Here is a 23792-nt window from a genome sequence, read left to right as displayed (position 1 = left end):
TTGTCCAACGAAATTAAATAATCATTTAAATGGTAATTTAATGAGGCGCTCGCCTTTTGCAGAAAACAAAAGCAAACCTCATGGTGAATAAAACAAAAATCGAAATAAAAGCGATGATTTATACATACAATAATTAAATATGCATTTCGCACAGGCACACACACACATACACATGCAGATAGCATTTGGCTTGAACTTTAAAGAGCGACTACGGTTATTAATTTAACCTTTTTATTTGGCTTCACTTGGTTTCATTTGTGTCCAGCAGGTCCCAAAAACCTGAATGCGCTGATGGCCAGCTCCGCAAATCCCTGAGCCCCTCTTAGCTGTCCGGTTTTTTTTTTTATTTTTGGGCGCCCTTAATGGAAAAAATGTTGAGCGGTCTTTTTGCGATTCTCCTGTCTGTTTAATCCCCTTTTTTGGATACCCTAGCAGTAGGACTTATAACTTCGATAAAAGGGTGAAATACTCTAAATATACATATGTACATATATGAACTTATTGAAGTGGATTAAGTATTTGATTTCATACTCCAGTTAAGGTGATTTAAAACCCTTTGTTTTTGGAACTTCATAAGGTGTTCCTTATTCCTTGTTTGTTTCGATTCCATGGCACATCCGTAGATGATTGATACTGTGCGTATTCGATAGGGTATTCTTAATTCCGATCCCTACATATACCATTTTATACTCGTTCCCCATTGTTTTTGCGTCTGTTTACGTTGAACTGGGGGCCACTGAAATGGAATGGAGGAGGAGGGTGCCCAAAAGGAAAACGACGTCCTGCCATAAAATTGCATGTCCAAGTTGTTTTATTTGATTATGCGATCGTGTGTGTGTGTGTGTATTTTTGTTGCTGTGCTCGTTTTTTGCTGCAAGAGTTTATTGCGCGGAATGCTATTTAATAAATTCCATTTTCTCTGTCATTCTGCCGTGTTTTTGTTTTTGCATCGCGGGCAGGATTTATGTTCTTGCTTTTGTTAGCGCTGTTTCCGCTTTCCATCTTGTTTGTTTGCCCAATGCAAATTTAAAAAATTCAATTTCCCTGGTAACTCCAATTGCGTCAAAGGCCAGCCAAAAGTTGCGGAAATGTGAATTATGAGCATCCGTTGCAATATGCACAGCGTGCTTCTTGGCTGGCTGCGATTTCATATTTCACTGCTGGATTTATTACTAATTTTGACTCCCCATTTTTGCCCCTTTAATGCAGTTTACTTCCCGCGGCGCTCGCTTTTGCTTGGGGAAAAACTAGCACAGGAATACTGGAATAGATAAAAAAGCGACGAACAATAAAGACGGCAAAACTTAAGCACCTTAACTCACTTTTGCCAGCTCTCAACTCCACAGCAGAAACTCGCAGAAAAGAACTCGACATATAATCGAGAGGAGAGCGAACGAAAAGAATTTCAAACTACGCTAAAAACTTTCCCGAACAACGCAACTTTTTCTTGCCCCACCCACCACCACCCCGCTTCGAAAACTTTTCCAATGTTCCTGCACTCGTTTTGTTATTGTTATTGTATGCAACTTCCGCCACAGCTATAACTATAACTATGGAATAGAAAAGTCGAAAAAAAATACAAAAAATACAGCCAAGAACATCGATGATAAGCGGGAGTTCAATGGTTAAAGCTGGGCATTTTCCGCATTTGGGGGAAAACTTTAAAAACTGGTTCGCTGCGTTTTCTATTTCACTTGTTCTCGGGCTGCTGCCACGCCCTCAAAAAAAAACAGAAGCAAGGACATGGGGGCCATAAAAATGTTCCTTCGGGCTGCTGGGAGGAGGAAAACAAAAACTTTTAAAAACAACTGCACGGGGAGGAAAAACAGGCGCAGGTGGACGGCAACAAAAGCAACAATGTTCAAGTGCAGGCACTGGGAAAACTCGGGAAAACACACTCGAGGTCAGCTCAATAGGACCGGCTTTTTGAATAATAATAATAATAATATGTATTCTCATAACAACATCTGTAAGAAAATATGTATTATGATGTATGATGGTATAGCATATAATATTCAACTTATTCATTTGAAGTTAAGTAAGTCAAGCAACACAATTATTTTAACCACAACTGTGTGTCCAACATACTGGAAAACAAACAAAAACTCGGCTAACAACTCTTAAAAGCTGGCACCAGGAAAAATGAGGGGAAAATACAAAATATGAGCGCTCCAAACTGCATTTTCCCACAACAACAATTGCATGGCCCTGCAGCAAATGCAACCGAGTCAAAAAAATCAATATAATGCGCATAAATAAATTAAAAATAATTGCAATACGAGGAGAAAAACTTCCGTTTTGCACGCCTTTGTTGTTTACATTATGCAACTTTATTATGGCCACTCGAAATTACTGCTGGCGAATTGCACGCATTTTTGTAAATAAATAATACAACATTTAATTAGTGGGGTAAATATTATGATTGCATAATTTGGATTAAAAAACAATCCAGTTGCAAAATAGCGCTGATGGGAATCGCTAAACGAGGGCAGCACAAAATTGTTTAGCGAATCTATACTATAGTATACTGCGGTATAGTATGTACTTGATAAAGCGAATTAGCACCACTCGGATCTGGTCCGTGGCATAAACAAATAACCGATATATTTAGCCAGGCGTCCGACCGGATATATCTGGAACTCCGAAGTGCAAAAAAGTTCGTAAATCGCGGGGCTTTCCTCCCCCCGCCGATTTTCATTTCTTTCCGTTCCGCTCGTTATCGTTAGGCCTCTATGTACATATGTATAAATATACTCTGCTGATCTTTCGAGTGGCCGACTTGCGTCACATGTCTGCAATTTACATACACATTAATGAAAACAAATGCGAGCGGCGGAGTAAATCGAATCAAATAAAATCACGGCGACTCAGAAACAAGAAGCAACGTCCGACAAATCGTCGCATCACTTTAACATGCAAATCACACATCCTCCTCCTCCTCCTCCTCCTCCCACTTCCATCGAAGCAGAAATATACACTTCCCACATTGATGCCCACTGGGCTCAGAGATCATGATCGCAGAGCGATGCGGGTTATCGCGGGACCCCAGCTCAAATAGGCTATCACCAGCGGCAATCGCTCGATTAACGAGCATCCAACTTTCAATCACCAACTGGAGGCGGGTCTCCCAGAAATTCGAAGGAATTAAGGGTCAATAGAAGTCTATGTGGCGTATTCTGAACACAGCATTAAAATCCTCTCAACTTAAAGTACTTTCATTCCCATAACTGTGTTATTTAAGAGATCTTTTAAACAAGATCCTATAATTAAGTTAAGGGGTCTTAAAGATTGCGGTCTGATATGTATCCAACTAATAATACCCTTCTAATAATACCCTTTCTTCCGATTACAGCTGCTAGTACTATGGAAAAGGCGAAGGCGTACATCAAAAATGAACTTCGCGGTGGCAGCCAGCAATCCGAGCCAGCAACCACGCCAAACCCGACCTCTCCGGCCTCGGCGCCTGGAACACTCCAAGCGACCAGGCAGTCCTATCCGCCCGTGGAGCTGATGCCCTCACCCGGAGCGGCAGCCCATCGGAACTCCCGGACTCCGGGCGAGCAGTACCACTTCGGCTATCAGCCGCATCCCGCTCAGCATTACCATCCGGGCGCCAAGTCGACGGGCAGAGCCTCGGCCCCACCCGACAACCATCATGTGTCCATGACCATATGCTTTGTGTGCGGCGGACATGGCAGCTTTGAGCCGCAGCCCCTGAGGATTCGCCACAATGCAGAGCGGCCTTCAGAGTCGTATTTCCCCTTTCTGGAGCGCCACGAGCCTCCGAATGGGGTGCCTGGTGTGGTGCCGGGCCAGGAGTACGTGTGGGCCTGCATGCTCTGCTTTCGATCCTTGAACGAGCAATGGGATGCCTACGAGCGACAGAAGAAGCCCCTGCTGCAGCGCATCTACCACATGAAGCGGGTGGACGGCAAGGGCTACATAGGAGCCGATGTGGCCACCCAAAGCGAGTACGCCGCCCAGGTGCTGGGCCTGAGTGCCGAGCATCTTACCCAGAATGGCCTGGTGGAGGGGCACGGCGATCCCTACGCGCTGGCACGCCACTACTCGCCGCAGCAGCCGTCACACCACCACCACAGTACCTCTAGGAATGCCTCACCCTCGCCAAATCCCAGTGCGGCCGGTGGTGGTGGTGGGGAATTCTATCCCAGAAATTCGACGCCGTCGAGCAACCACAACAGATACCTGAGCAGGCCGCAATCGCGGGACATGCCCGTGGCCTCGCCCACATCACGACCGCCCAGCGAACCACCGGCCATGAAGTCCGCCGGCTATGCGCAGCAGAAGTTCAAGCTGAGCCCGGCACCGCCGGCTGGCTATCAAGGCCAGGCGCCGTATCATCCCGCCCAGTACCAGCAGTTGCAGCAGCAGACGGCTGCCTATCACCTGCTGCAGCAGCAGGTGAACGCTGGCGGCGGAGCAGCGGAGTCTGCTCACTACAAGGGCAATCCCTACGGTGCGTTGCCCTCGCCTGGCAGCGGTCCACTGGGCCCTCGTGCTCCGTCAACGCTCGAAGATGACAATGCCACCGTGCTGGATCTGCGGAACTCCTCCAATTCCAGTGCTCCGCCGGCACCGCGACATGTTGGCAGCACTGCGTCCGTCTCCCAGCCAAGTCAGCCGCAGTCGGAGGTGGGTATACTGGACTTGTCCATGCCGGACAAGAACTCCATCACCGAGGTGTGCTACGTGTGCGGCGATGAGCAGCGCCGAGGCAGCCTCATCGAGCTGAGCACCGTGAAGCCCAGGGAAACGGGTAGACCCGGACCATCTGTGCCGTACTTCCCACTCTTCAACGAGCAGCATCCGCGGCCAGCACGTTCGCGTCCCAAGGATCCCCGCGGCATGATCCAGGCCTGTCTGCCCTGCTACGAGGACCTCATGCAGCAGTGGAATGTCCACCAGGTGAGTTTGCAATGCAAATACTCGGCTTCCTCATTGGCATACATGCATATGGAGCAGATTCATCCGGTGTCGCCAGCGGGCAACCAAATCCAATTGATATTTCGCCTCGCAATGGGTGGGCATGTGATTCCAGTTAAGGGATTTAAGATGTCGCAGCTCGATGGTTGTTAACTTGCGATGCATGAAACCTAAATGAAGTATTGAAAATCATCCATACTGCATTTAGTTTTCACACTTATCGTGTTAACAGCGATGGAGATATAGTTTATATTCAACAAAATGGTCAAACTAAAGTCCTGTGGACTCCGAAACCCAGACAAGCATCTCATCCCAGAAGCATTCCATGGGGTTAACTCCCCGAATGTTCGTATGTACCATGTACACGCCCATGAAATGTATGAATATGCAAATAGAAATGTTTATGGATGCTGGCAAATACGTGCATACCAGAGCTTTTCAAAATATTTTGTGAAAATTTCAATATTGTTCACTCTGGCATAAATAATGGAATTCAATAAAAATGGTTTGGTTGAAAGGGGCGGGGTGGGCACACGCTGCGTAGAAAGGAAGTGGAAATGCAAAAGCAAACATTGGCAACAAAATAACAAAAAAAATGAAATACAAGAGGCGAAACAAATTTACGAGAGCAGTTTCAGTTTTTCGCGTCGCACGAATCAAAATAAACAAAAATATGGCCACGGCATCCAGTGCGGATGAGGATGATGACGGTGGGGATGGGTCCATAACGATGATCATCATGATGTTGGCGCCATGCAGATTGACCCGGGAGTAAGGCGCTCCACTGTGCGAACGATTAATCAGTGGGGTCGTCGTCGTCGTCGCAGCCTCCACTCGCATATATATATATATATTTATATGTACTCCATGGAGCATCCCCCTTGCTCCCCTCGTAAAGGGGGCATTATCATCATCCTCGGACGCTCCACACCAGCGGTTTGGGGATCGGGGCGGGGTCACTGGGGTGAGCAGACGCAGCTCGTAAAGGCGGCGAATGTTGTGGGAATTTTGACCGCAGGGTCGCTTGTGTTTCTGATTAAATTTTAATAGCTTTCCGCGATTATTTCGCTTCTTTCGTTTTGTTTCGCATTTCGCTGTCGCGTTTTTTTCTTTTTTTGTCGCTTTTTCTCTTATTTATTTGTCTTTCGATTTTATTTCTGAATGCGAAAATGTATTTATAAATTTGAGACATCGCCCTGGTTTCGCGCTCATTGATGATAGTGCTCGGTGGAGCATGCGGCTTGGGGACTGGGGCACGAAAGTTGGTATCAGTGGGCATCTTAGTATTCCTCGAATGATTCACGATTGGCGCTCATTTAGCGGGGAGTTCTGCCAGAAACACACTTTTACTTAAGTTGCCTGAATTCATTTAAATAACTTACAAAATAAGTTAATGGGTAAATTCATTGTATAAGTTATATGAAGTAGATTTTCATGCAGGCATACGTTTGTAGCTCAAAAGTAACACAAGTAGCTTAATTTTATGAAATTCTGGGTCCACCTTCTTTTTTAAAAAATACGCCTGCTCCACACGCAACCAAACCCGCAAATGGAAATTAATTTGTTAAGTTTGAGTGCACACACAATCGCCACCCACAATCAACCATCACCACCCACCGCAATCGCCTGCCCGCGGCACGGAACCAAAACAATTTGAATTTTAAATTCAGAGCCGAGCCGAGAAATTTGCAACATGCTATAAAAATGCAAAATTCACAGCTGGTGAGACGCTGCCCCCTTTGTTGGTGCGCGGGGGGAATGCAATGTGTAAAATGCCGGATAAATAATTAAATGCCATTAATTGGAATTGTGTAAATTTCGCAGGAAAAAGTAAAGCCCAAACGAAAATAAGCGATGGAAAAAATGAATGCCCGCGAAACAATAAATAAATAAATAAAGGCAAATAAAATGGCAAATGCTGCAATGCGGCGAGGAGCGTGAGAGGTGCGCCACGTCCAGTGTCCACTGTACGCTGTCCAGTGTCCAGGGACCAGCCTATTCAGGGAAATGCTGGATGAATAAATAATCAAACTGGGAAAATCATACTGGGCCGGGGCGACGAGACAAATTAATTAAATTTAACCCAGTAAACCATGGAAACTCTCTGTTGGCTGGCTGCCAGAAAAGCTGGCCAAAGCAAAACGAGCCTACGCACCAACCGCCCCATTTTCCATTTTCCGCCACTCCCCCCACATTCTCCATTCAGCGAAAAGTGCGAAAAGCAATTTAAATATTTATGCTCAAAATGTATGTATTTAAAGCAGCGCCAGTGAAGCCAAACAAAATCAAATAATGAACGAAATAAGAAAATTTCAATCGATCCGTTGGTCTGGCGCGCTGCCAGAACCGAAATAAACTAAAGCCATAAACTATATCTAGATAAGCTATAAACAATTGTACAAACAAATCGATTTCGATACCCTCTAAAATCGAAAAATGCACAGGGCCTATATGCGAATTGCTTATGGTTAACAACATATTCAAATTTGTTTTGAAATAAACATTTATATCAGGCTAAAGATATCGGAAAGGGAAATTTCATTTCCGTTTCATAAAAACCAATATATATATATTTTTTTTACCAGTGCTAATTAACCTGATTCGGTTGCCTAAAAGTATAAATCAAATTTATGTTTGCCATGGCATTCGAAAAAACACACACAAAAGTTTTCAATTCCTGTGAATGGCCATCAAAAATGGCAATATTCCTTGAAATTTAATTGTTATTTAAACATTTCATAAATTTATGACCTCGTAAATGGGCTGAAAAAATAGAAGAGAACCGCAAAAGCGAAGGAATTATAAGATTGACAACAATGACCTGCGGAATTCCCTTGGCTCCCAAGAAATTCCTGGCATTTTGCCCAAAAGTCAATAAAAGAAACGCAAACACGACCCAGACACTAGATCCAGTTAAAACGGGCTGCGAAATCAATTCCGGCCGAAAAACGTTGTCACAAAAAAGAAATAAAATGCATGAGCATAAATTAAGCAAATAATTTGTGGTATGGGATTCTTTTATAGGTCAATTCGTGTGTCATATTTAAAAAAAAAACAAATGCTTTGCGCTTTAAGCAGATGATATCAGACGATGATTAAACTGCGTAGCATATGGTTACAATTTTTCCGTAGTTTAACTAATAGAATGTATTTATTAGGCTAGTAAATGTTAAGTTTGAAGTTTCACAGATGCAAACACAAATTCATATAAATTCATATAAAGCTAACAACAGATTTCCCAAACACACAGATTCCAAAGTCTACTTAGTAGAGACTTTCCCTGGTGTAAAAACTATCCCAGACAACAAACTGTTTGCTCTCCGGCAGCGGAATGAACTCCAGGCCATCGGCAATGTTGAGGCAGTTTTCCACGCCACCCGGACGCAGTGGATCCCACTTGACGGGAGCGATAATCTCGCAGTTGGGATCGCCGGTGGTGGCGAAAGAGGTCCACATGCCCACCAGTCGCTCAATGGTGCGGTACTCGGGCGAATTCTTGTCCAGCTTACTGGAGAGTATGCCGTAGAACATGTAGGAAATGTCATCTGCGTGGCACACACCCCTCACCTTTTTGCCGCACTTCAAGATGCGATAGTGATTAAAGTGTGGCGAATCCATATCGAATCGGTAGAGATACGTGGGCAAGTTGGTGGCATAGGCCAGGCGAGCCAGCAAAGTGCGATGGATATCGTGCCAGAAGTTCTTGATGCTCAGAATGTGGAGGCACTCGTAGAGCTCCATGCTGGCCCGGTCGGGATCGTCGAAGTAGGACTTCTTCAGCCTCCTCACCATCTCCGCCAGCTCATCCTTGTCGATGGCGTCGCGAACGTGCTTGGGAATTATGGCCTCGAAGGCACTCAGCATGTAAAGCGGATCATCCAGGGTGGTGCGATAAGAGAAGAGTCCTTCGAAAGAGGTTCCGCCTATGATCATGGGAATGGAATTGCCCCAGGCGCTGGACAGCTGCTCTTGCTGCGATTTTGGGATCACGCAATCATCGCCAACATATGGCTCGATTACCGGGGCAAAGGCCAAGATCTCGTAGTCGCGCTGCTCCTCCTGCGTTACGATTGAATTACAGTACTGGGCCAACTTGCTGGCCGGGATCTGCTGGAAGAACTCCAACAGTTCCTTCTCGCTCTCCAAGTTGCCGGCATAGCCCAGTTCCTTGCCCAATCTCTGTGGCCACTTTCGATCCGGTTGCGTGGCCCAGGCGCACAAAGCTGAACCGGACTGAACGATGGCGCGGTGGAAGAGTCCTCTGGCCTGCTCCGTTTGCATGAGGATATGCGTGGAAGCTCCGCCAGCCGATTCGCCGAATACGGTTATGTTCTCGGGATCGCCATTGAAACTGGCTATGTTCTCCTTGACCCAACGCAGTGCCTGAATCTGGTCCTTCAGACCCGCATTTCCAGGTATCTTGAGCTCCTTGTCCTTGAGACTCAGAAAGCCCAGCACACCCACCCGATAGTTGATGGTGACCAGCAGGATATCGTGCTTCATAAAGTAATCCGGTCCATAGAGTTCCCGCGAGGCACCGCCTACTTGAAAACCCCCGCCGAAGATCCAGACCATAACGGGCAGTGGTTTCGGGGACTCCAGCTTCTTGGCGTAGACATTGAGGTAGAGGCAATCCTCGGAACCTTCGGCGGCGTTGGTGACGCAGTTCACCCACGGGCGGCTGGGCAAAGGGAATGCCCTCGAAGGAGTAGTAGAGTTCGCCATCGTAGAGTGTCCTGCGCTGCTGACCCTTCAGCTGGCCATACTTGGTGGCCAACTCCTTGGTCTGACCCGTGCCCAGCTTGTACTGAACCACCTTATGGCCAATAACCCTGAAAGAGAAGAGCAGTCATGATGACTCATCGGTTCGGCCAGCGTCTGAACATCGCACTCACTTGGCGCCCAGTTTCAGCTTGTCACTAAAGCTCACGCGCAAATCCATTGCTTCCTAATCTCAACTGTGGTACTTACTAAGTATTATATTAATAATATTATGTATACGCACTACCAGCTACTTTGGCCGCAATCCTCTCTGGCACTTCCAACGCGCTCGAACGCCACACAGAGACTGAATACGGTTCTCGCTGCTCCAGTTGATGATAAAATTGTTTAGATAGTCCCATAGCCGCGCCCTCAAGTGGGGGCCAGTGGGGCGACCATAATAATTACCACTGTTCGGGATTCACTCAGCCGGTGGGTTGTGCAAATGCGTCGTCCATATGCGGATCAGTAGATAGTAAGCACCGAACCTCATGGAAAAGCCTAATTCAGTTCGAACACAGCTATATTTGGGTAGGAGAACTGATAAGATTCGACTAATCGATTGGGCTGGAATCACATATTTTGGTAAATACTGCCACACGGAGATTAAAAAGTGCAGTTAATCACAAGTATCATATACCTGGAATACTGTCAAGGTTAATGGACAGATAAATGTAAGATGGGTTTAGGGAACCTGCCTAATGGAATTTTTATCATAGGTAATGGAATGAATATTTTAATGATTTCAGTCAATAACTTAAAATGCGATACTTCGCATACTTGCTTTCAGACACTTCTGTTAGAGATAATAATTTTATTAGTGTAGTTAATCCATATCGTATGTATGAGTATTATTACATACTATTGATGTTATGTTCGCCATGCAAATGATATCTTATAGATACAAATGGCCTGAAGTATTTACAGCTCAGTGGATACTGCATACCGTATGTTCATCCTGTTTAACCCAAATAGTGCCTAAAATACCAGATGATTGTCAACGATCCGACGGATGCAGAGTGTATAATTGAATTCCACAGAACGGGCGAAGGAGCAAAGAAAACGTGGCAGTCATTAATTAGGTATTACAATGCTCCTTCGAGTCGCTGCCTTTGCATTTGAGCAGCTTTTGCCTCGGCAATTCACTCTTTACATTTGCGCCAAACAACGATGACGCTGGTGATGACTTAAGAGGCTGAGTGGGCGGTTGGGTGAAAGGTGGCTGGAGTGGTTGGAGTGGGTGGAGTGGCTGGAGTGGGTGGTTTCCCTGACAACGGGCACCATTCCGAAGGAGAGTCGAGTCTCCTGCGGCTTTCGTCTGTCTGGTCGCCTTGGTTGGTTGGCTGGTTGGCTGGTTGGCCTCCCTCGTTGTTTGTGCATTAGTTAATGTGATTATTTCACACTTCGTCTGTTCTGAACTAACATTTAATTTGGCTCCAACTCCTCTTGCTCTCCTTTCGCTCTTTTGTTTGTTTCCCTTGGCTTGGCCAGTATCATTTGTTTGTTTGGCCGCCAGTGCTGATGTGTGTGGGTTTACTTAACTTTTGTTATCACTTAAGATGCGTTTAGTACCATTCTACTCGTGCTGCATCTACTTATGGCCCTGAAACGGAGACGGCATTCATTCGAAATATGTACTAAGAACTGAGACTTTCCTTAAGTCAATTGCTTAAAGCCTTTATGCTTCCTGCCTCTGAATTAGATCTTGGCTTAAAACATTCAACCCCATTTTGGGCACAATTAAATTTCGTTAGCTATTTCGCCTACATTGTTTCCGCATTTGCTGTTGCCAGGTGGATTATTGGGTCTCCGAGTGTGTCTGAGTGCATTCCCCCACACACTCGCATTCCGGCCCCCAAAGTACCCACATTGTGCAAATTCGTGCTGCACTGTTGGTGTTGCCATCGACTAAATAAATAAACATTGCAATCTATGTTGGAGAGCGTTTGTGTTTGGCTGTGTTGCTGTTTTCTTATTTGCTCCGCTTTTCAGCTCGGCGCCATTGCAATTGCAAACAGGCTACGCATTTGTCTATATCCATCCACAGTGGACACCAGCTGGCTTGAACTTATTAGCAATACAATAAAAAAATTCAGTGGGGCCTTAGTTTCTTGCATGTTTGGGTTGGCTCAACTTGCGTTCGTGCTACATAGGTTTCACTGTATCTCTGTGTGAACTCCATCCACGAGTTATTCGCTCTTGGCATGACGACCTCCAAGTGCTTGCGTCTGCTTCAGTGCCTCCTCCGCGCCGTCCCCTCTTTCACTGCATCTTCATCGCCTCCTTCTCTTTACGGCAGTGTTTACATGAAGTTGGCAGCGCCTACTTGGCAGAGGTGACGACCCCCGACCTCCGACCCATTGCCCCTCGCCTTGTCCCACTTCTCTTTTTGCCACTGTTTTTCCTCATCACTTTTTTTATTGTTTGTGCTTCTGTTTTTCCCCGTTTTTGGCGTTTTTTCTTTTTTGCCAAACACTCGCTTTTTACTTGATTTCACGGGTTTTTCGCCTCGTTTTTCAGGGTTGCCGTCATCGAAGAATTTTGAGGCAATAAAACTTAATTCCGAGTGCAGTTATGTGGGGTCAAATTGGAATTCAATTCAATTAGAAAAGTATGTGCGCTTAAATACGAAAACCAAAAATAAATTAATCAATTTTGTTTGTAAATAAATAAGTTTTCAATGGTCTAACACTCTTTTCGTATGAATTAAAGTTGATTTGCATGAAAATTGGTATACCTTCTGCTATTTGCTAGTGTTTTATTATGGCATTATTATAAATAATTTGAATGCTATTTTAATTGACTTTTTTAGCAGCGCCAAATTTGGTATTTCAAGCGTGCATTGTAAACATTGTACAGAAAATATTAGCACTCCAAATTGTCGGATAAATTAAATTTATTATTGTGCACTGACAGAACCTTCGCAAATATCTTTAATTCTATTGAAAATGTTTTTATTTTCAATATTCAATTAAGTTTCCCGATTTGAAAACGGATTGTGTACTAATTGTTGCATACTTTTTGGGGCACAAACCCTTATAATAATAATACTAATTGCGTTGCTCGGTCTGCGAATTAAAAGACCAATTTACTCTTAAATTGATAGCAGAATTTCATGATTAAATGGAAATTTAGTATAACTAACTGATTAGCGCTTAAGTTAGTTTAGATAACACAACTGATTAGCGAACTAGCTGCTGAGCATTCTAAACTAAAACCCATTCACTAACCAACTAATTCCACGCGTCTAACTGACTGATTACCAAACTAGTTACTTTTCGTACTTCGTTACTAGTTGCTTTAGTTAAGTTTTGCTAGTTAGTTACTAGTTCTTGCCGCCAAGTGACTGATTACCCAACCGTCTCAGCTCTTTAGCTCTTTGCGGCTTTTCGGTCTCCCCAATCCGCAATCGCCGCTCCAGTTGAATGCGAATGTGGTTCACTTCATTTCGTCGCTCCATTTTGGCTTTTCGATTCGTGGCTACGTGTGTGTGTGTGGGTGTAAGCGTGTTTACTTTGAGTGCGACTCTGTGTCTGTGTGAGTGTGTGTGAGCTCCCCATGAGCTGCGCTGCCGACGTCGCTGCGACTGCGTCGCTTGTTTTGTTTGTTTGCGTTTGTTTTAGCTGCTTTGCTGTGCGCTGCCTTTGCCATTGCCTTCTGCTTTTTGCTTTTTGCCCCTTGCTTTGTTTTTCTTGCGGGCACAAGAACAAACGAACGAGGGCAGCAACAACAATGCGTCGCAGGGCTCCACTGCTGATAGAGCAAACTCGCCGCCGCCGTCGCAGCTGGCGTCGCTGGCAGCGTCGGCGTCGACAGCGGGCGCTCGATCCGTTCTTGCCGCCGCAGTCGCTCTCTTCAGTCGTCGTCGTCGGCCGTCGCTGGCATCATTATACCGTTCCATCGTCGCGCGATTTTCAATCTCAATTCGCAATTGTTTATTGCTCAAATAATATATATATATATGTAAATATGAATGTGTGTCTGTGTGTGGTTGTTATCAACAAAAATGCCAGCATGTGTGCCAAATCAAAATTGATAAATGCACAATATAAAGTGTGACAGCAACAACAAGAACAACAACAGCGGCATGTAGCAGGAGCCAAATGAGTGTATTAATAATAACAGCAAACAAAAGTTCAATGTCTGTGGTCGCCGGCAACGGTGGCAGTGCCCCAAAACTGGTTTCCGAAATGAAGTTAAAAGGAAAATGTATAACCAGCAACTTAACGACGCCGCGTCTGCTGAAAAAGCAACAAAAAAAAACAGCAAACATAACGACCAACTTTGTGCCCTTTTCCAGTTAGTTAATCGCCGGCTATCATCTTCAAGGGTTAACTTAAAGGTGTCAGTCGTTGGAGATGTGCGCGTGCTCTCAACTCGGCGATGAGTCACCGCACTTTGGCTCAGTGTATCGATAATCAAATTGCTGGCAGGCAGTTCAATGATTTCCATGCGGGAACTATTAAAGCGGGCAATTAATTCAATTTAAAGCAGTTAAAGCTGTGCACTTGGCATACCGTTGCAAGTGTCACTATAACAAATTAATGGAGATGCAGGAATTACCAATTGAATGGATTTAAATGCGACACCAATGCGCGCAATTAACGATATATTACAAGGCTTACATATAGATGAAAAAGAGTATTGAGAAATGAGAAAATCTACAGTTTTCGGCCAAATAAACCAATAATCAAATCTGCTTAGTCAAACTGACTAGCAATTTGTATCTCTAGTTTAAAAAAGTTAAGCACTCTCTCCTTTCGTTTGCTTATAGAAAGTTGTGATCTTTAAAAACAAGCATATTCGAATTTAGATAAAGATATTTTGAATATATTTGTAGTACCATAATATTTTTGAAGTTTTTATATTTCGCATCTCGAGAAATGCCATCTCTAAGGCCAAGCGGGCCAAGTTTTTCTTTTTTTGGTTATAATGCAGTGTATCTTAACCTGTCAACGCGGTGGCAGCGCCATTAGCACTGCGCCTGTGTGAGTGCGTATCTGTGTGGCGCGAGTTGAAGTACAAGTACAAGTACACGACTTGAGCAAGCGAGGCGGCGCGAGTCAAGAACACCAACTACCGTTTCACTTTGCGCGCTTTAAACACGCGCATTTTTTGCCCTTTTCCGCGTGTTTGTTTGCGTGTACCGTTCTAAAAATAAAGCCACCGTTCCATGTGCAAGCCCCCTTGCTAGATTGTGTCTACAATATACATGCATACATATGGACATACTTCTTCCACATTTCTCCTTGGCGGAAAGCAAAAGATTGCTGCCCGTGTATTTCTTTTATCGGTTATTTAATGTGATTTATTTGCGTGCGAATGTTGATTTATATCGCCCCGAAACCAGTAACAGCCGAAACTATAACAACAATATCAACTCCCAGGGTTTATCACGCACATGGGCACTTAAGTGGGTCAAAAAATAATTGCCACGCCCCCTGTGGCGCCTTCGCCACACACACTCACACACTGAACTGTTTACTGCTTGTCCTTGTCCTCCCACATTGACCCACTTGGGTGGGCGTGGCTCGACTTCGAGTTGGGGCTTTAGTTTCGGTGTTGTTGTTTTGTTTTGTTTCGCTTTGTTTTAGCCAAGGCCAAGCAGCTCACTCCCGTTACCAATTTGCAATTACCACACAACGCCACTCACAATTGACTTCTGTTTACAGACAATCCAAACAATCGGTTCGCTTGGAGTTCAGATCCCTATCTCAACTAACTAACTCATGTTAAATAGGTACTTTGAATACTTGGATACTCGAAGGGTTCCTATCGATTTGCTCGCCGCTAATTGAAGTCAATTAAGTTTTCGGAATAATTGATTCATTAGCCGCAATCTTTTTGTATGCATTTCCTATGCATTATAATTAATTAGCAGCAGTACTGAGCTTAAACGATAAGCTGAAATAATATATGTGTTTCAGTTAGGTACTTATAATTAGTTTGCTAGTTACTTTTAGTTACTGAGAAGCGTAGAATGTTTAAATCAAAACTCAATCTAAAGTTGGCCAAGTATTGGGGAAATCCCTCAACCTTTCGCTCCCCACGTTTTGCATTTACTTTCGCTCGAGTGCGAAGCTTATTATCCAACTTGTGCAGAGCAGTTTCCACCCCACTGTCTGTTGTTATGGTTATCAACTGCCACGCCTTTCGCACGAGCTCCATTTGATTGTCCGGGGCGGAGATGAAGGGGAGTGGACAGAGCGATGAGGGAAGGTCCCAGTACTCGTATCCACGCGATACTCATTCGCATCGTGTGGAGCATTTGTGGCTTGTTGTGGATGCATTTTTGGGAAGCAACAGGTGGTGCTGTGGAGAGAAGTGTGTTAGAACAGATAGCTCATTGGCATAATTGTAATACTACTGATCATAAATCATTGAGTCACTGTTGTGTTTAATTATTCTATTTATATGAACGGATAAATTAGGTTATAAGCAAACAAAAGGCGAGTTTTAACAAAAAACTAAATTCATTAAAAGTGGAACTAAAAAGTAATGATTATCTTGTGTGCGGTTTAATGTACGCTACTGCTGCGCCTCCATTAGGCCTGGCATGTTGCATGTAATGCATAATTAGTTACCTCTTAATCGCGTGTGTTTGCGGAATTTCGCAGCACCCCGGGAACGGATACGGATGCATCATTATCATGCTCATCACCATCACCACTACCATCATCATTATGAGCATTATCATGGCGAGCGTCATCCGTCGTCGCGTTCGCGTTTTATCCACGCCCAAGTGCACACCGCAAACATAAACAGAAGGAGAGCAAGAACGTTTATATCGGTTTCAATTAAATTTAATTTGTATCGTGTTGTAATTAAGGTGCCGCACACACAGTCAGACGCCGAGAAATCTCTAATTAATCTGCCAGAGAAAACACAACAAAACACATGAAGTGATTCATTCAATCTCAATTGAATACAATTGAGCAATTGAAATGCTGTGAAAAATGATCCACATTAGTGGAACAAAAAATACAAAGTATTTGAGTGCTCAGTGAACCAGTGATTTTCCCCCAGCTCAAAATGGCTCAAAACTTGACCATGTTGGTGGCCGAAAGCAACAACAGTAACAATAGTACAACCAACAGCAATGAAAACAACAATAGTAGCAACACGCCAGTCAATTTCAAGCCAAAGGACACGAATGGCTGGAAGGATTACAAGAAACTAAAGACATATCTCATCCTAAAGGATCAGCAAAGCGAAAAGGTAACATGGCTAAGGTTACTCAATCGATGGTAACTGATAAGCTATCGATAAGCTATCGATTTATTCGATAATTCTGATTAAATCCAATACTGATAGTTTTATAAAAGAATATACCTTGATTAGCTCAAATTTTATGAATGATGAATGGTAGTAGTTTTATGATGTTCAGTTACTCGTAATTTTTTAAGCTGCCGGATGTGACCTAAAAAAATCGATAGCCAACTCAAACACAACACAATCGAAAGTTTTTGCTATCGGTGATAGTTACGATTCCATATTGTAGATAATAGTGCCAATCGCGCATTGTAGAAAGCGTTCTTCGGGGTATTCAATATGACCGTGCAATTAATCAATATTGACCCAAATTATAGACTGAACAAACAATTAATAATAAACCATAAAGATAAAAACTTAAGCTGACACAATTCTGAGTGTTTTATAATCCTCAGAAAAGGAAACAAGTCCATTAATTAGTAAAAGTTACTGACTCTGGGGGAACTACTTATTTATTTCTAGCTGAAAAAGTGGCTGAAAAGTTGTGAACAACTTTTTTTTACATCAAACAAAAATGTTGCCGACTGCAATCCAGATTTCCTCCCACTTTGTTTTATAATTAACAGAACAAACGCCACAAAAGTTATGAAAGAACGGAAAAAGTTGCCCATAAAAAGTTATTAAACGGTCATGACCCCCATTTCGAAATGCTTATCAGCAGCGTGAAAAGCAAATACAAACAGAAATGGGGTCTAAAAGAGTTTTTTTTCTCTTTTTTGTTTTTGTTTTATGGGGGGTTTGCAGACTAGAAGTGAAGTCAACGAGGGAGCATGGAAAGCGGACATAAAAAATGAACAGCAGAAAGAACATCTATAAAAACGAATGACGAACTTGTTCTTCCACAAAGCCAACTGTCAGACGTCGGCTTGTAAGTGAGCGCTCAAGGGGGAGGGGCTGGCAGGAAAAGGAAAAGGAGGTGGCGGTGGAGGAGACGCCACCGAGCCATTGGATCAATAAATATAGATGACATGGCACTGTCCAGATTGATGCGATATGTGTGTGCGAGCCGCATGACAAAGCAAACAAACGAAATGGAAGCAGATACAGATACAAATACACTCGCACACCCGTACATACATAAATACTGTGCTCCCTGTAGGTATGGATACTTTTGTATCTGGAAGTTACCCATGATGTGCCCGTTGTGCAATCAAAATGCGCGCCTATCACTGTCAGAGAATCTGACACAATGAAATACGGAAAGTAAACAAACAATTAAATTTACTTAGTGCCTAATAAAATATATGAATGCTCTGACCTCAGGCTCGCCGGTGTTTTTTAATCTGAGTGGACAGCTGCCCAGATACACAAGGCGATCAAGATACATAGATACACGAATTCTGGCGGTTGTGAAAAAAGTTTAGCAGGCGCCGTCAAGAAATTGCATAAAGTTATTCAATGGAACCCAGAGCATCCACTCGGTCGTATACGTAATATGGAGCTCTTCATTCTATTTGACAGTTTATGTTTTTCTTTTCGGGGATGCGTTTGCACGTGCGTTAATTAATTTGTATAAACACAGATGACGTCTGGTTACGGATTCCCGTGGGCTGGGCTGTGGGTGGCTGACAGGTCGTATACGTAACGCACGTTTGCTTATGACAGCAAGGGAGCGGAAAATTGTTGTTTGCAGTCGCGATTCACCGTGTCAAACTTGATAATACTAATTAATCAAATTTTGAAAGTGTGTCATGCTCATACATATGTGACAATTGTTTTGGCTATATAACTTTTGGTTCATTGAAACGCATTTTGGGTCACGGATAGTCCTCGAGATTCTAGAAATAATTCTATTGCTAATCGTACGGACCAACAAATCTGAAAATCTTCCAATTATATTAAGCTCTTTTATTAAATGCTCGCTGCTGGTTGCATCACGAAATGTTTTATTCATGCGTTTCAATCCATCAATCAACTTAAATGTAATCTATCAATGTCGTTTCTATGTCGGCATGTTGAACAATTATGAGCATCAAAGACGGTTTGCGATCTCGAAGTGTTGGAAAACTTAAATCCAGCCAATTATTGCCTCGCGCTTGCTGGATAACTAAATATATGATTTTTATTTTCGGTTTTGCACATTTGTTTCATTGCATTATTCACATGGCGTAAAGGTCGTTACTATGAATAAGACTTAGCAGTTGCTTGCTAAAAATTCCGGGTTTGTTAATCGATTTTAAATAGAACCATATTTGTGAGTTTCACACCTCCGATGTGGTTGCTTTCACAACTCCGCTAAATGAATCTGTCAATTTTCGGATGAGGTCTTTTGATTTTGCTTTGGCCAATGACTAACACAATCTTATTTGGACTTTTCCAGGCATCTCATAAACCGGAGTCGGAGCGATCTTATCTGCTGCGGAAACGCTCCACGCCCGTGGCCGAGAGAACCACTTTCGTTTGCTACACCTGTGGCACGGACACGCCCTCCTCGCAACTTCGCCTTGTCTACTGCTGCCCGAATGCCGAAAGGGAGCCCTATTATCCATTCATCAAGACCATGAAGGTCTACAAAAACGCTAGTCCAATTAGCCCGCAAGGTAAGTGCGTTGAGTACCAGTCGCGTCATCTCAACTAAGGCAATTATCTCTTGGCTTTCAGGCATGGTCCAGGTCTGCTCCACCTGCAATGAGAAGCACTCCGGCTTGGCGGAGGGCGGTCCACCTCCAGCTTCATCCAGCACCCACTCCGCAGTGGGTGGAGGTTCGCCCAGTGCTGGCCACTCGCTGGAATCGAACTCGGCCATGTACAGCACCAGTGGAGCGATAACCGGAAATAGTGGGGCACAATTCGGGGGTCGTAACTCACCATCCGAGAAATCCCTGGCCAATTCGGACTCCATGAGTAATGTGCGATTTAGGGTAAGGAATTCGCCGATAACTGGTAGAACGATAGGGTCGGATTTGGTTCTCCTCACTAAAGTAGTTGCTGCGTAAAAGGAAATGTTGTCATCATGACAATTAACAAAAATCCATAAAGAATAGTTTAGTATTGTATCTGAAACAAACCCGTTCGTGTTGGTTATAATAGGAAATGGTCTCGGCTGAAACTAATTCTTCCTAGTTCGCTTGAGAAGAATCGGTTATTTCATAGATGACGCAGTTGAATGAATAGATTGTCAATAATAATTTGTGAGCTTTACTCGAGTGAGATTCTCATTTGCCTGCATTATAAATAAACCATCATGTATGTGCGTGTATTCACAGAGTATCTGTTAAGTGCGCAAACATGGAAATTTACTAGAGAGTGCGCGGGAGATAATAGTTATGGTGTACCAATATAGGAATAACAATGATTGCACTTATTACAGCAACTGGTGGGAGACTGAGAGGATCGGATCGGATGGGATCGCCTGGGTCAGTAGCAGTGGCACCCGCAGCAGCGATAACCATGCTCACATTTCCAGCGATTAGCCGCACTCACTTGCCCCCTCTGCGGTATGCGATAACCCAGCTGATCCGGGACCCATTAAAGTGCCAGGCGTCTGGGAGTGGGCATACAGTCGTCAGATAGACGGCGGAGGATGGTTCACGACCTGGAATTGTTGAGTAATTCATTTGTAGCCAGAAGGCCGTCGGCTAGGGAAGGCTTATCAGGCTCGGGAGTGTGTTCCCCCCTGCCTTTTGGAGCTAAGTCTAAAATAAATTCGATCGTCAGCATGCTGGCCAATTTGAGACAACAAATGGCCAGATTAGATAGCCGGAACCCCTGTTCATTGCCCACGGCAACCGTGCATGTGCCTCCTCTGCTCCTCTGCTCCTCCGGAGAAGAGCAAACAAATATAGAGCAAGTGCGAGTGTGGCAGAGGAGGGACCCAAACGAAATTATCGTCTAAACAAGACGGCACATATGCGGGGGCAATAAAAACTGGGTAAACTTGGTCGAGTCGAGTCGGTTTTTTTGTGTCAGCTTAAGGCATCTGCCTCGAACCGGTTTACTTGTCTGCTTTTTGCTTAATTCTACTTAAACGCTTTTTATTTATAGCCGGCTGTTGTTGTTCTTCTTGTTGCTCTCGAAGCGCCTTAGTTTTGTTTATTTTGTTTTTAGTTCTGCTGTCGCATTCTTCTCTTTCTCCCCCAATTCTAATTTGAAATCTTTGCGCGTTTCGCAGCAGACAATTGAAAGACTTGTCGTCGCCTGGCTCATAAATTATTACCATCTTCTTAAATTTACTCTTCATATTCGCATGCGTTTATTCTTGGGATTTATGTTTATTTTATACGATCGTGTATAGTGAAATACTTTTGTTTAATCTGCCAGTGTTTGTTGACTATTTGTATGGCTTAATTTGTCTTAAAGTTTTTTCTGCTTGATTTACGGTTTCGTTTTGCTGGTTTTAGTTTTGTTAGATTGTTTCCTGTGTGGCCCCTAGTCATTATTTATATTGGCCAAACAGCATTGTGTCAAAAGCTTCTTTCTACATACATTATACTTATTTTTTGAGAATTCAGGCATGTCTGCAGCCTTGACAGAGTTGATTGACTTGAATACACGAATAATACACGAAATGATCTCTATGTTTCTAAGCAATTGCGAAATGTTTCTTCATGTGTCGGTTTCGGCTTTGATTAAACAGTAGTCATCTGTTTGTTAAGCATGTGGTTCGGAAAAATGGGAAAAATTCCAACACAATAATTTATCTTTGAACAGGTGTCTGGCATTTGCTCTATTTTCCATATCTGTATGTACGAATTCAAAATGCGTGTACCCATCATATACGAAAGCCCGCGTTTATTCTGGGTTTATTCAGGTCATTGCACAATCGAGCAGAGTTTTCGAAACTCGTTTTCTTGCATAAAGAAACAGTAAACTGAAGCACAAAATACGAAATTAAATATAGATAAATGCAAATATTTATCAATACGCCAGCGACAATAAAAACAACACCAACAGTAACTCGATATTTAAACAATTCATTCCGAATTGTTTACATTTGCATTGTCTTATTTGTTGATTTCGGTTTTCATTTTCATGGGACTCCACTCGGCATTATTTGCATTACGGTCTCTGGGCTTTGAATTGCAAATGTTTGGCTTGGCAACACACGATAGAAGTAGGATCCATATCTGATGACTATCATTGCCGTCCTTCCTCAGATAGTACAATTTTAAAGGTTGTAAATGTATTAAGCAAACAACTGCCGTCTCGCTGAGCCGAGTCATTCAACTTTCTGGAGTAGTAAATATCAATAAAGGCTGATAAATGCCGAATGTCCAAATACGCTTTTAAAATTTCCGAATAATCAGTTCGTCGATGGCAAAACCATAATGTTTGATTTAACCAATATAATTAACCTCTTTGTTTGCTGTTCTACCCACAATTGATTCAAGTGATCACGACCCCATAATTTTCGAAGACCAGAGAACAGAAGAGAATTCCTGTTCGACTTGAAGGGCCCTTGAAAAGCAAATTATATTCAAATACGGACATTGTTGACATACATCATCTAATTGGTGCCAAGTCATGTTCGGCATAAGTGAACAAATAAAAAAACCCAATAGGCTTCAACTCTGAACTGCAGTAATGATTGATATCAGTAGTTGTAACCCCAAACCATTTAATTAGTCCTAAACGGACTGCGATAAGAAAGCCTATGGTTTTGGAGCGGTATTCGCTCTCGCCCTCGAAATATAAGTCGCAAAACGAAGGGAGATAAGTGATACCCACACGGTTCGAACTGGATCGAGTCGGTTTTTACGGCAAAAGCCGAAAGCAAAACCAGTCGATCGCCAGTCATAGTCGAGTGACTACTCCTTGAATAGCAAATCAATTGTAAAAAAATATTTAATAAAATTTGGTTGGACTTTAGCTGATTAGATAGGTTCGAAGTTAGTCTTTGCGGATCGCCAAGGCAGCTGGCATTCGCTGAGGACAATCGCGTGTGCCTGATATTCTTAGAACGAACACACAAATAGCTAATACAATCTGTATGTTTTCATTTTCATTCCATTATTGATAGCCCTACGAGACGAACTCGAACAATTCCAACTCTAACACGGCACGCGACCTCAAACAAATTCGTCGCAGCGATTCGCGTCCCAATTCGCCGAGTTCCAGCCAAGGAGCCATCGAAAATGGACACGGCCAGTATCCGTAAGTAAATTATTACTATTAATACACCTATATCTAATGCTAGCGTTTTCTTCTTGCAGTTGCTCCATTTGCAAAGTGTTGTGCCCGTCAAACAAAATGGATTGGCTGTCCACTAGTGCCGAGCATATGAACTCCCACGCCATGCACTTTCCCTGTCTCAAGGCCAACGCCGTAACCAACAACAACAATAATAACAATACCAATAACAACAATAATAACAACAACAACGAACTTAACAGCAATCGCGTGCTGGCCTGTAAGGACTGCAAGGATTACTTGGCCAGCCAGTGGGAGACCATGGATGCAGAACGGGTTCCCCTCGAGCACAGAAGGTTATCCATATTATTGTCATTGATGTGTACGTGTACGTTTCTAACTGGTGCTCTCCACTTGCAGATACAACATTCCCTCGCCCATGCTGACCTCCAGTTCACCAAACGGATCTCGTCACGGCGCCATGAGTATCAACACTCCGCCCTCCACACCATCCATATCATCCTCGACGCCTGCCAGCACATCAATCTACTGCTATCTTTGCGGCCTGCACTCGGACCTAACGTTAGCCAGAGTGCTCTATGCCAGTAAAGAGGTACCTTCATCGAGGAGGGCTATAGAGATAAGATAGTTAAGAAGGATGCTTAAAGAGCGTTGCACTTAGTCATATAAGTTATGTGGGAATGATATAGGATAGGATGCAAAGACTCATCTACTAGACATATCTC

The 23792-nt window shown here is 43.5% G+C and overlaps 2 protein-coding genes across 4 annotated transcripts in view; one reads left to right on the top strand and one right to left on the bottom strand.

The window, feature by feature from the left end:
* Positions 1-23792, top strand: part of LOC117135962 (zinc finger CCCH domain-containing protein 18) — a 64323-nt gene that overhangs the window by 1871 nt on the left and 38660 nt on the right. For 2 of the 3 annotated variants that reach the window (XM_033296561.1, XM_033296560.1), the window contains exons 3-8: positions 3353-4926; positions 19298-19517; positions 19579-19838; positions 22937-23070; positions 23130-23402; positions 23467-23659. In XM_033296561.1, the coding sequence (XP_033152452.1) occupies positions 3364-4926; positions 19298-19517; positions 19579-19838; positions 22937-23070; positions 23130-23402; positions 23467-23659 (2643 nt within the window). In that variant the 5' untranslated portion in view covers positions 3353-3363. Of the gene's footprint in view, positions 1-3352; positions 4927-13598; positions 13669-16534; positions 16924-19297; positions 19518-19578; positions 19839-22936; positions 23071-23129; positions 23403-23466; positions 23660-23792 lie in introns of those variants that run through there. The other variant, XM_033296562.1, reaches the window with a different exon arrangement.
* On the bottom strand, positions 8084-10206 carry LOC117135977 (esterase B1). Its single transcript, XM_033296590.1, is given in 4 exon segments — positions 8084-9604; positions 9606-9776; positions 9840-9892; positions 9950-10206. Coding segments are annotated over 3 exon segments (1614 nt in total). The 5' UTR covers positions 9887-9892; positions 9950-10206; the 3' UTR covers positions 8084-8208.

This window comes from Drosophila mauritiana, chromosome 2R, assembly GCF_004382145.1.
Source record: "Drosophila mauritiana strain mau12 chromosome 2R, ASM438214v1, whole genome shotgun sequence".
In the NCBI taxonomy this organism is placed as follows: Eukaryota; Metazoa; Arthropoda; class Insecta; order Diptera; family Drosophilidae; genus Drosophila; species Drosophila mauritiana.
Note: the sequence above shows the minus strand (reverse complement) of the source record. Positions and strands in the feature narration are given on the sequence as shown.